General features: G+C 30.6%; 1 protein-coding gene across 1 annotated transcript; it reads right to left on the bottom strand.

Moving 5' to 3' along the window:
• On the bottom strand, window positions 1-12,896 carry LOC111613017 (cyclic AMP-dependent transcription factor ATF-4-like). Its single transcript, XM_023354315.1, has 3 exons — window positions 12,735-12,896; window positions 4,343-4,594; window positions 1-1,131 (listed from the first exon to the last, which is right to left on the bottom strand). The coding sequence occupies exons 2-3, from the start codon at window positions 4,497-4,499 to the stop codon at window positions 215-217; spliced, it is 1,074 nt and encodes a 357-aa protein (XP_023210083.1). The 5' UTR covers window positions 4,500-4,594; window positions 12,735-12,896; the 3' UTR covers window positions 1-214.
• Between the last annotated feature and the right edge of the window lie 476 nt (window positions 12,897-13,372).

Genomic DNA, 13,372 nt, shown 5'->3' on the forward strand with positions numbered 1-13,372 from the left:
TTTTCCTTCACCATACATTTATTTACGCATTAATTAATACATTTATATCAAGAAGAGTATTAAAAAAAATTAACGTACACATTCAACAGAATATCTCATTTGAAAGCTACACGATCTTCGTCTTATTTTCTGCAAACAACTGGTTTAACGGCAACTGACATGGGAAAAAAAAATCATCGTAAAGGCTACGCTCTTGGTGATTACTTTGGAATCTTCATGAAGATTGCATCCTTAATTTCGCTTCCTTCAGGAGGCCCTTCAGATAGGATATTTCGTTAGAGAGCTGCTGGACTCGACTTTTCAATTCCTGATTACGTTCGGCCAAAACGGTTTCTTCGGTTTTAATTGCCATGGATTCTTTGCGTTTCTTCTGGCGATACCGAGTGGCAGCGTCTTTGTTCTGTTTGCGCTTACGTTCCCGCCGAAATTCGCCCGCGGGAGGACCACGGTTAGTAACCGATCGTTTGTGATTTTGTGATCTGGCTTTGGTCTTGTGACCGACTTCCGGTATTTCGGATTCTTCTAACATTGCATTGTTCTCGTGCGAATCGAAACGAAAATGAACACCCTCTGCTGCGTGTGCTAAATCTGTGTTGGATGAACTACATTGTGCCTCTATTTTATCGTACGAATCTTTAGAATCTACGGAATCTAATGTTTCCAAACTAGAAACGGATACACTGGGCGATAACTGCGAATCGTTAAAATTGGGTGATAATGTGGGAACATCTAGAGAATTTGCTTCTCCTTTTAAATACGATGCTAAATGATCGATTTCTTCGACTATCTCTTTTGCGGGAGATGGATTTTCGGGAGAAACCGATTTATAAAATGATTCCTGCTGATATTCCGGAGACAATGCAAAACTGTTGTCGGGAACTCTACCTCCGGGCGAGTCCGGAGTGGCCGCAAACTCCGACGCCTCTTTGGTCGGGCCATCGTTCTTCTCGGATTTAAAATTCAAAACTTCTAAATCGCTTTCCAGTATATCCGATGGAGCGCCCATCATGATTTCCAGAATGGTAGCTGGGTCTTCAATCATCACATCTAGATCATCCAGAAGACCCGACTGACTTTCTAGATGCATGGTGGACAAGTCCATCTTTTCATCCATCCACTTCGCAAACACGTCTAAAAGTACAAAAAGAAATTTCCAATCAAAAACATTTCACTTAATTTATACATTACTTTTTCTACATCATGGCATAAAAAATTTTTTAAAATTTATTTAGTGCAAAGAATTGAGTTATTGTAATGAGACCGACTGAATGTCAATTTGCAATTTACTTTTGCAAACGTGCAAATTGTTATTCATATTGTTTCATAGTTACCGCTTAAAACTCATCTAAAACACATTTGGTCGTCTTAGTTTTCGGATTGCAATTTTGAACGGCCATTATAAAATTTCAAACCAGTTTTTAATATGTAATGTATACAAAAATAACATAATAAAGAATTCCACCAATAATACTGCACCATCTTATATAAATTACAAGCAGACTGTACAATTAAAAAATGAAAATGTTACCACTGCATTAATGTAACACATTTGTCTAGTCTCTTATCATAAAAAAAAATTGCCCATCAGTGGTTCACAGATAGGCTATATGGAATTTTCTGGAGTAAGACCAATTTCTCAGAATTCCTCTCTGGGAGAAATCACATGTCGCATTGTTGCATTATACCATTCTCCCAATTTCAAACAACTTATTTCTCAAACTACAGACACTGGCAAATCTGACTGACATACATTTGGTGTATCTCTTATACATAAGCCTTTTAGGATAATGGAATAAACAAAATATTTGTGACTCGCCTACTCACGACATACAATATACTTAATTTGACCATCGATCAAAAAGCTTGGGCTATTACCAAACTATACTATTAGTAACCTGGCAACAATGCGAAAAAAGATCTTATTAAACTTATTATTTTTTTTTTATCTAACAGATTGTGTTATATGTTAATAAAAGGATATTTTTGAATGTTCTAAATGACAGAAATTACTCTCATTAAACTTTTATTACAATAAGATATACTTATAAACAATAAGCAGTCTTAAATATTTTCCTCTTAAATAACAATAGCCAAAGAAATATGTTATTTTCTCTATTATTTCGTTCATTATTGTGTCATTGTCAATTAGATAATGATCTCTGTCGACAGTCAGAGGAAGTTCAGTGATTAATGATTACTTTTTGAAAACAGTTTCATTTTCCTTATGTCAAGATAAATCTGGTAAAAATTTACAAGTTCATACTCAATACTCATTAATGGTTATGAACAACCATTAATACTTACATTAAATTTGACCAGATCCAAAGATATTTCTATCCTACGCTGACTAGGATTTATTACTATTTTACTGGTCGGTTTCGTCAACCTGGGATAAAATTTAACAGAGAGAGAGAGAGCATTAAACCTGTTTAATAGCCAGAAGTGTTTTGTCAAACTTCTTTAATGCTAATCAAATATTAAACTGACTTATTTTTAAAATCTAATTTTGAGTTATTAAAGTTTTTAACAGCTTCTTGAAAGTTAAAATTGAGATGGCAGATTTATAGGGAGTTTAATGAAGAATTGTCGTATATTAGATACGATAAAAATATTGGACTCTTAATGACATGTTTCTTAAAATCAAGAGTGAATTTTCTTTTCATCTAACTGTTATACAATCACCTCATATATTTTCATTTTTGAATAAAGTCAGCAAAAAACTCATCTCTACATTTGCGCAGTCGAAACTTAGATTTTACTGAATAAATGTACCACTTCAAACACAAGTAAAAATATGAAGCATCAGTTTTCCATAAAACTTTTTAAAGAAAAAATAGACAATTAAAATCATATCTATTTTTGAAAAATAAATGAACTAAAACCACTTAATATCGTTATTTGCTATTATAATAAAATACTCTTCATAAATTAAATTATATAGAAAAATAGTGGTGCTAAAAAAAAACAAATTTTCAAGGAATCTGATGGATTGTTTTTATTTATGAGTGAAACATTTTTTAGGATATTAATTACCATCCAGCTCCAGAAAAATGCTGTTCTAATCTGTACAAGGATAAAATTTGATGATGGATGCTAACATCCCAAAAAGACATTTAATTTGCAAATTAAAAAAAATCCAGCAATGAGAGTTGCATAACTTTTCCAGCTATTATGAGTTTTAATTAAAAAAATCTTTTATATTATGCAAAAATAAAATTGTGTGGCACCATCTGTTATCAGAATTTGTTATAAAACTTTTTATATTTTTAATTACTATAAAATTGAAAAAAGTTAAGTTTGAGGGTACGGGCAAGTTTTATAAAAAATGTAAATGTTAATAACAAAAATCTTGATTAAGTCCTACTCCTCTCAAGATACATGCACCCTCTCTCCACCCTCTTGACCTTTCATCACCAAAACTTAATAGTATCAATAGCCCTCGTATACAAGCCACTGTGCCAAATTTAGTTTCTTAATCTTAACCCCATCCTGAGATATTAAGTGAAATAGATGCCAACAAAGACGCAAGAAATTTTTTGCTGGGTTTTTTGACCGTTTTGAATTTGGGAGGTTTCAAAACATGGAGATTTGCAAAAAACTCAGAGGGTCAAATTTAACATGATTCCAATACTTTGTTATGTATACATAAGCCAGGAAAGTAAAATGTATTGGAACTCCTTGAAAATTTTTGTTTAGCACCAGTATTTTTCTGTTTATTATTGAATTTTAAACTTAATGTATGGTTATGATTAATAAGAAAGCAAGATTTATCCTCAATCAGAAACTGATTTCATAATTTTATTAATATGATAAATTATTAATTAAAACCACAAAGAAAGCAGCATTAATTTTTGTTATATTTTCTCATTTTAAGACATTTTGTTTTTACTTGTCCAAAACAGAGATGCATCTTATAATTGATGGCACCTTATATTTATAGTCCAAAACAACAGGCACTTGTTGCAAGTAACCTTGTGGTGTGTTTGAACCAGTAATAAATGCTTTTGGTTTACATTCAATGTTTTGCAAAAATTGCATTGTTTCTTTTTACAATTTTTTGAAAATAACCAAAATTGCAGTCTGCATAGGTATTCAAAGGAGTTTGGTCCTAGCTAGTAAGTTAAAAATTCCATACCTTAAGTATTAAGATTTGGAATTCATAACTGAATAAAAATTTAAAAAATATTAAAATCTAAATTTTTTCAAGATTACTTTTGAATTTTGTTTGTTTACATAAGAGTTGAGTTTCTCAATTAAAACTTGACATATGTGTGTTTGTAGTTTCACGTCTGAATTTGTTAAGTAATTTTTAAATTTATTCTTACAGACAAACTTTACCAACCTGATTTTGCATCATTGTTGTTTCCATCCACTAAGTCGGATGTTAACAATTCATCCAGAGAACTGCTAAAATCAAAGATGCCGTCGTTGTTGTTGACAGAATTCGCCCAAAGCCCCCACCTCTCCCAATCTGAATCCAATATTTTGCAAGATTCCATTCTTCTTCTCGTTGACGATGCCGAATGATAAACGTGAATAAATATCTGCCAATGGAGCGGCAGGAAAAAGGAAAACTGGAGACACTCCAAAAAACCTAATGTAAAATATACAAGATTTAATTACATAAAACTAAATTATAAATCAGTTTAGTAATTAAAATAATTATGACTACTAGGCTTTACTTTGAAAAAGGTAGTAACTCAAATTTTTTGGCTCCCTGATATATCAAGCAACCAAAAAGTATGATTTTTAAGTGTAAAATCAAGCTGAGATGTATAAGTGAATAAAAATATTTTATTCAGGAAAGCAAGCACTCTCACAATTTATAATCGTTTCCCAATGTTATATACAAGTTTGTAAATACCAATATGCTAAAATGCAAATCTTTAGAAGCTAAGAAACATTTCAACTCCATTCTGTTTCAAAATTATCAGCTGCACATATGATTACTCAGCGAAAATAATGGTAGTCAGATGGTGCGATGCCTGATTAAATATGGAAAATAAGTAAATTTTCCAAAACAAAGTTTTGGAGTTTAGACTTTGAGATCTTGCTCTCACATAGCATAAGTGTCCTAAAGAGGATAAAATCTCTGACAAACAAGTACTGGCTACTTCTGAAGCTGTGCAGAGATTTCTGAAGTGATTGACCAATGGTTATAAACTCAAATGATATTATCAGCTGTAACCTAGACACAATAAAATTTTCTGTTTGTGGATTCTGGGCTTGTTTTTGCAAATGATATAAATGCTCAGTGTTCCTATTCATTTTTCATCACATCCAACTCATTCCAAAAGTGTGAAAATAATATGCTCAGTATCCAGATTTCTCTTGGTAATCAAATGATTTCTGTCGCTTACACAAAACCTTTCTGTACACTTGTGGTTTCAATCAAATAACATTGGAAAAGTGATAAAACTTATTTGTTTACTTGATCTTTTATATCAAGTAAACAAATAAGTTTTAAGATTTAGATCAAGTAAACAAATGGATATTATTTGTCATTAATGGAAGCTTTGAAAAAGCATCCATTAATGGCAAATAATAGCTATGTGCCAATTTTAAAATAAAAGATACTTTAAGATGAAATTTCAAATTTAAATCCTCTATGAATTTTTTAACACTTCATTCTGGTACCAATTCTCCAACAATAAGCTTTTCAATTTAAGATTTATCATCATTTATAATTTTGAATATAGACAATTGAACAAACTTACATATTAATATTAAATTTAAGAGAGTTTTTGAATTTTTTATTCCATTAGAGCTGGATTTAGACTTGCTGTGGTCCTAAGTTATAATACACAAGATTTTGGAATATGTTTCTATGACTGTATTTTAACAGAATAACACCTAAACACAAATTTCCATTAAACAAATAGACAATTGTTTGTTTGTTTGCTGGAAATTTGTGATTAGGTGTTATTCTGTTGAATTGTAGTTCCAATTTGTGTGCACAGTTTGTTTTTGACTATTTTAGATTAACTTAAGGATATTTATTTTATAATCTTTTTAGCTTTCACTAAAATTTATGTACTAACAAAAATGCAATTTCTTATATTATAAATATATATTTTCTATTAAAAAAACTTTTTATTGAACATATTTCTGGATACAAACAATTGCTTTTATTTGAATGTTTTGATAACATGGTACCGAAAATACCCCTTTCATATGTATTTATCATTATTATTATTCTAACAACTTTCTCAAATCAATTTTGTGTACTGGATTTGTAAGATTTTCCTTTATCCTTTGAGTCAAGCCCAAGTTCAATTACTTTAATTTTTTCTTTTTAAAACAACTCTTTTCAGAGAGATCTTGGAGAGAACCACTCATCTTTTTTTAAGGGGAGAACTAATCATTCTTTATTATTCTGTATCAATAAAGCGATCGAAAAGTTTCATCTTTTTGGATAATGCACTTAATGAGGATTTTCTTTTTATACAAATTATACACAGCAGAGGTCTTTCATGATAATATATTACTTATGTTAATGATCTATTCAGAAATTCATCAATACGCTTCATTGACTGTATTCGGCACAAGGTATTCCGAGTCAGTAGTTATTTGGACTTCTAAATAAAGATTATTTACTGCCATCTAAAGCACAATTTGTGTAATTTGCATAGAAATTAAATATAGTGTTAAAAGGTAGTTTGAATACTTGTTGTCTCACAAGTTCGGACATACGGAATTTTTAAAAACATCATTTTGTGGGGTCACATGTTAATCAAAACATCCAGTTTTCTTTTTCCTTCCTTTTCCTCCCTTATACCAAATTATAGTTGCTTCCAAACTTACAAGCAACATAGCAGACCTTGTCATTTGTTGTTGCTTTATTAAAAATTATGACTTGATCATTTTACCAGATAATTTCTGTTTATTATATGACCATTTATAATATTTCTTTACCTCAACTTACTATTGTTATTTATTGTTTTGAAGCAAGTAAATCTATAATATCAGTATAAACAATTTCAAATAAATCTACTTAAATCTGACGAAAATTTTGCATATAACTAGATTAATTACAAGCAGAATGACAAGCATATTCAAGCCAACTATACAGCTCGTGTAAATGTGACAAAAATGTAATCGGATAGCAACTAAATAGGACTCTGTGTTCATTGTGTGTTCCATATCCTGAAATGTAACCAAATCCTCTTCAAAGAATATCAGGAATTCTAGAGATGTAACATAGAAAGCAAGAATTTTTTTCCATAAAATATATCTTTGTAATATAAAACAATAAAGATACTAGTTTAATGAAAATATCTGGCTCCTATTTGTCAATCCAAAATAACTGGTCAAAAATGACAAACTCATAGTTATGTCCCATTAAGCAAAATCTCATACAGGTTATTTGTAATTTGAGAAAACTTTTCAATGAGGAAGTGTCCATTTCTTCACATTAATCTTTTTAAAGTTCTTTATACAAATTTTGAATTCTGTTGGATTAATATCAACATAAGATTTTTATCTTGAATCGAAGCATTGATAAAAATCCAGCAAAGAGTTGAATAACTTCCCTGGCAAAAAAAATTTTAAATTGTAGTGGTGCCATCTGTTATATTTTATTAAAAATCTTTTTATATTATTAATCATAATAAAATGGCAAAATCTTGATTTTGAGGACATATAAGTTTTATAAAATATTGTAAATGATGATAATGAGTAAAATCTTCATTAAGTCTGGTCCCACTTGAGATACAACATATGATCCTCTATCTCCCCATCCCTCAAGCTTTAACCACCAAAATTTAATGGCATCAATCCCCCTAATACTCAAACATACCTGCAAAATTTCAGAAAATTTTGACAAAAGGCATAGGAGTTATTAAGCTTCAAAGTGGGTAAACAAAATCGTCTCCCCATACTAACACCATTACATATAGAAAAAAAATCCCCAAATTTTTTTGCACTGTGATGTTTCAAGGTTCCAGAGTCCAAAAGTGTAAAAATCTCGGATGTTGTTTTTTGACTGATTGCCATACCTTTTCTGTTGTTATATATAACAGCTGGAAAAGTAAATATTTTCCTAATGAACAAGGAAACAAAAGCTGTATTTACAAACATTAATAAAGTTCAGTACTCAAATTTCAAACTTTTATCTTATTACTTTTTAAAATAATTAAACACTACCACAGGGGTTCACTTTAATAAATACTACCTTTTGTTTGTTTATACAGAAAATTATGAAATTTCCTAACTATTTTTTAAAAAACAAAACTATAAATATTTTAGCATTTCAGAAATGTTTTACTGTAAAAATAACTAGCAAATGTCAGCAAATAAAGTTGAACTTTGTGCTAGTTTCCCATTAGTTTGCTAATTTTACAGTTATTTCCTGTAAAGTACACAATCTAATGACCATTTGATTCCTTAGAAATGCAAAGCCTCCAACCTATGTAATTGCTCCATTTCTAAATAATAAACAAAGGCTTTAAAGAAATAATGTTGTAATTAAATACTTAAATTTTAATTATTATCCAACTTTAAATTAACAGAGTTCAAATTTAATAGAAAAAGAAAAAATTTTTAACACTGGTAAATAGAGCAATCTAAAAGGTTGGGTCAATCAGTCAGTATTGTTGGCATAAACACTTTGTTAGTTACATTGTGTAGTTTTATTGATATGTTTATTTGAACTTTAATTCCTGTATTAAATCTATATTTTAGAAATGTTTTAATGGAGTGTATAAATTACTCAATGTACCTTACATAATATTTTATTCATACCTACAAGCTGTAACAACATTTTATTACATAACGCAAGTTCGTTATTAATGTATATTTGAAAATACATTTTAAAATACAGTGACAGACATAACTTTTCCCAATTATCAATACACAATGGTCCTGGACAATTAAATTGAAAACCTACTGTGTAAAATATTAAATACACCTCTCTCTATTTAAAGAAAATAGTTGAAGAAATACAGAAATTCAATCTTCCGTCCACGTCACGCCTTGAAAACAAATGGGATTATGACAAAACACGAATCATTTTCTTGAAAAAATTTTGTTTTTTTAAATATAATTGTCGTCCTGGCTTTTTTATTAATGTTTGTCTTTAATGTGTATATAATAACGTTGCATATTGTCATAAAATTTTAAACCTATTTTGAGAGCATTACACATCATTTGGAAGCTGTTGAATCTGAAGACAGAAAAACCAAAATGTCATCAATTTTACAATTTTAACTTGCCTAATCAAAATTTCCCTTATTAAAAATCGATCTCTTATCTAGTTAATGCAAAAACAGAAATGGAGGAAATGTATTTACATTTTTAGAGCAGAGTTACACACTCAAAAATGTAAATATAGATTATTATGTTTGTTTTGTAATTACTGTGCAAATTCAATATTTATCTGGATAGTTACATTACAGTTAGATAAGCACTTTCTTTATCAATTAAGATTGATATAAGCAAATCATGATTATCACAAACTGATATATTGTCATTAATATATATGTGTCAATAAACATAATATACTTCTTGGTAATACTGTAGAAATGTAAGATTACTAATTATAAAATGAAAATAAGCCACAAAGAAAATGTTCTTAGTTAATTTTGCTCCTACATATTATTCCTACTCTTTATTTATCATAATTTTTAATCTCAATCCCTTAAACAATGGCTCTTGACAAAAATTATCTTTTGCAGTAGACATAGAAGAATAGTTTTCTAAAAAAAAACAGGCAATCCAACCTTTTCTGTTGCCTTCACCCTTTGAATTTTTAAAATGCACCTTTGCACCTCCATAAAAATAAGCTACTTTAAAGTATTATTTTAGAAGTAATAAAATATAAGATTTCTTTAATAAAATAAAGCTCTCTTATATTCTAAGTCTAAGCTTGGCTTTGACTGGCGGTTCCAAAACCACGGGCCACCGACTCTCGCGAGTCTGCAAGTACNGAAAAATGCGCTGACGTCACTGAAAAATTTGCAAATAATTTGTAGTTTATTAATTAACTACCACAACCAAATCTGCCAAAGCATGTCTTTTGTAAGAGGGTCAGCAACTTTTCAAAGTTTTGGAACCACCGATCCAAGCTATTAAGAAAAAGTCATCTGTATTCATTCACCAATATAAAACATTTAGGTCTAGGTTAGTAATTTGCAATAGAGAACAAAAACATTTTTATTAACATCTCATTTTAAAAGACAATCTGTTCAAAATAAAAAAAACAAAACAAACACAAATTTCTTTAAACTTTATATTCTGAAAGAATGTTCCCTCATAGAAGTCCCGTATCCTAGATGCATACTAATCCCCACATTAGTATATCAAGAAGAATTAATTAAATGTAGGCCTAGCTATTAGATTTTATCAACTTTTTTTTTCTTCATATTGAAATCATAATGTACAATTTAACAAACATTGTCAAAAATTTTATACTCTCTTAAAGCAGACACCATAAATCAGTTATTTTCTACCAAAATACTTGATTAACCTGAAATACTCTGTTTATATTCTACTGCTACGACTACCAAACAAACTAGAAATTAATTAAACAGACCATTCCAGTTTTGACTTTATTATTATTTTTTTCACTTTCTACAGTTTCATTTCAATGTTAAATATAGATATTCAAATAACGCAATATTATCCATTTTTTAACTTTAACGTAAAAAAAAAGCATTCCTGTCTCTTTAATTAATAACATTAAATAGATAGAGCCTTATTTTGCCAACTGACCAATAAATTTTTAAGCTTTATTTTCTATTTATAATTCTATAATCTTTAAATAAACAAGGAAATATTTATAATATGGTGGAACTAAATTCTTCAGCGGTAGTTTGCTCAAAAATGTAAATATAGATTATTATGATTATTATGTTTGTTTTGTAATTACTGTGCAAATTAAATATTTATCTGGATAGTTACATTACAGTTAGATAAGCAGTTTCTTTATCAATTAAGATTGATATAAGCAAATCATGATTATCACAAACTGATATATTGTCATTAATATATATGTGTCAATAAACATAATATACTTCTTGGTAATACTGTAGAAATGTAANTTATTTTGCCAACTGACCAATAAATTTTTAAGCTTTATTTTCTATTTATAATTCTATAATCTTTAAATAAACAAGGAAATATTTATAATATGGTGGAACTAAATTCTTCAGCGGTAGTTTGCTCGACCCCATTTGGAACTGCCATAACTGCAATGGAACCATTTACATCACAAAGTCCCAATTCGAGTTTCTTTCTCTAGGTATTCCCTTTCGCACGCCAACACTCTTCCCGTCATTTCGGTAAACAGTGACAAGTCTGCATAATGGAAGTATTTGGCCGGCTTTGGAGATGTCACGACAAACTCTCCGACTCTGACACTCTAGGTGACTTTCTCGTCGCCCGAGACTTGCCTCTGATGGATGATGACCACAATGCAACAAATCCGGACGGCAGGGCGGGCAATCCAAAATTTCCCGACGGTCTGTTGACTGTCTCCGTTGCACACCAATACTGGCCAAAAGACATCTATTCTGCAGATGCACGTTACCAAAACAAAGGGGAAAACGTTGGCAGACGAAGGGGTAGTAACCTAGAAAAACATACAAATTGGGACCATGCAACATTTAGAGTTGCACGGCTATTACCGCAATTCTCTTCATACAGACAACAGTAGAAGCTACTTTTAGTTCATCAGATTATCAGCCTATACGTTTATACACGGACAAGATACCAAAAGTATGTAAGCTGTTCTTTTTTCAACCTCTGATGGTCCGTAAAACAAAGACAAGCATAAATAACAAAATGAATTTATTACCAAAACTTACGTACAAACATGATTACTTTTCGACATAATCACCGTGAAGATCGAGGCATTGACGTATCCGTGCGCAAGCATTGCAATCCCCTCTTCGTAGAACGTTGCCGCCAGTGATTCGAGACGGCATTAACATTGTTTTGAAGATAATTATTAGTCTCGAACCTCTGCCCTCCTAGCAATGTTTTCAGTTCAAGAAAGAGATGGAAGTCTTCACATATTAAAGGTGTAAAAACTTCAACCCAGCTTGGAACTTTTTAAACACCCAGCGTATAGCCCCAATTTAGTGCCGAGCGACTTCCTTTCCCAAACTGAAAACGTTACTACGAGGCAGAGGTTCGAGACTAATGACGATCTTCAAAAAAAACCATTAATGCCGTCTCAAATCACCGGCGGCAACGTTCTACGAAGAGGGAATTGCAATGCTTGCCCACGAATACGTCAATGCCTCGATCTTCACGGCGATTATGTCGAAAAGTAATCACGTTTGTACCTAACTTTTGGTAATAAACTCACTTTGTTATTTACACTTGTCTTTGTTTTATGGACCGTCGGAGATTGAAAAAAACAGCCTACATAACTGGAATTTAACCCAACTTACCTAAGGGTAAGTTCTGCCAATCCTTCATGTTTACAACCTCGTGGAGCTAAAAACTTGGAAATTTCTTAAATATTACATTAAAAAATGGCGGATTTTTACGAATTAATCGTCAATTTAGAGATATTTTATAAAATTTTTAAAAACTCGACAGAATAATTTTCGAGCTTATTCGTTGCCATTCGCTCTACGAAATCGTTCTATACAAATTTAACCATTCCTAAGTGCATTTAAACACGTCCAGATACTAAAAAAGAGCAATTTATATGCGCAATTTTCAGCGACTTCCGCCATTGCTCCGATAGAAAGGAATAAAAATGAATTAATTTAAGAAATACTTACGCCATTGTAACTTGTTGTAGTTGTGCGTTGCACCGTAAGGTGCTTCGCCGTGTAAAAAACTATTGTTTCATTTTGTTTTTCTCTATCCTAGCAGCTAAAAGATTTCTCGCTAGTTTCGATATGGCGGACATTGAGAAAGAGAATGAAGTCCCACCGCCGACGTCGTCATGGATACGGAAAAATGCGCTGACGTCACTGAAAAATTTGCAAATAATACTAATTAAATACGCTTAACTAAATTATTATATTCTTTAAAATATCCACTTTATATATGATTATAACGCGTGTAAATATTAAACAAACTGGATTTAAGTTATTTAAACTTAAGAAATATATATAAATATTTTTTGTCGCGGAGTAATTCGACCGAATCTTATCTTCGATTGCATCAGCCAAAGAGAAGGCGCTGACGTCATTTTTTGGTGTTTACGTAACACCGGTTAAAAATTTGAAATCTTACAAAGGGTCGATGCGAGAAAAATTTCCTTCTAGTGTTTTCGAATGTAAAAAAAAAAATATATGCTGGAATTTTCGTTTTAACCGGTTTTTACGTAAATATATTGTAAATAATTGTTTATTTCTATAAAATTAGGGCATTAATCGAGAGAAAATTACGAAATTTTAATTTAAAAACAAAC

The sequence above is a fragment of the Centruroides sculpturatus genome, unplaced genomic scaffold (genome assembly GCF_000671375.1).
Source record: "Centruroides sculpturatus isolate CEXI.00-Female unplaced genomic scaffold, Cexi_2.0 scaffold1389, whole genome shotgun sequence".
NCBI classification, from domain to species: Eukaryota; Metazoa; Arthropoda; class Arachnida; order Scorpiones; family Buthidae; genus Centruroides; species Centruroides sculpturatus.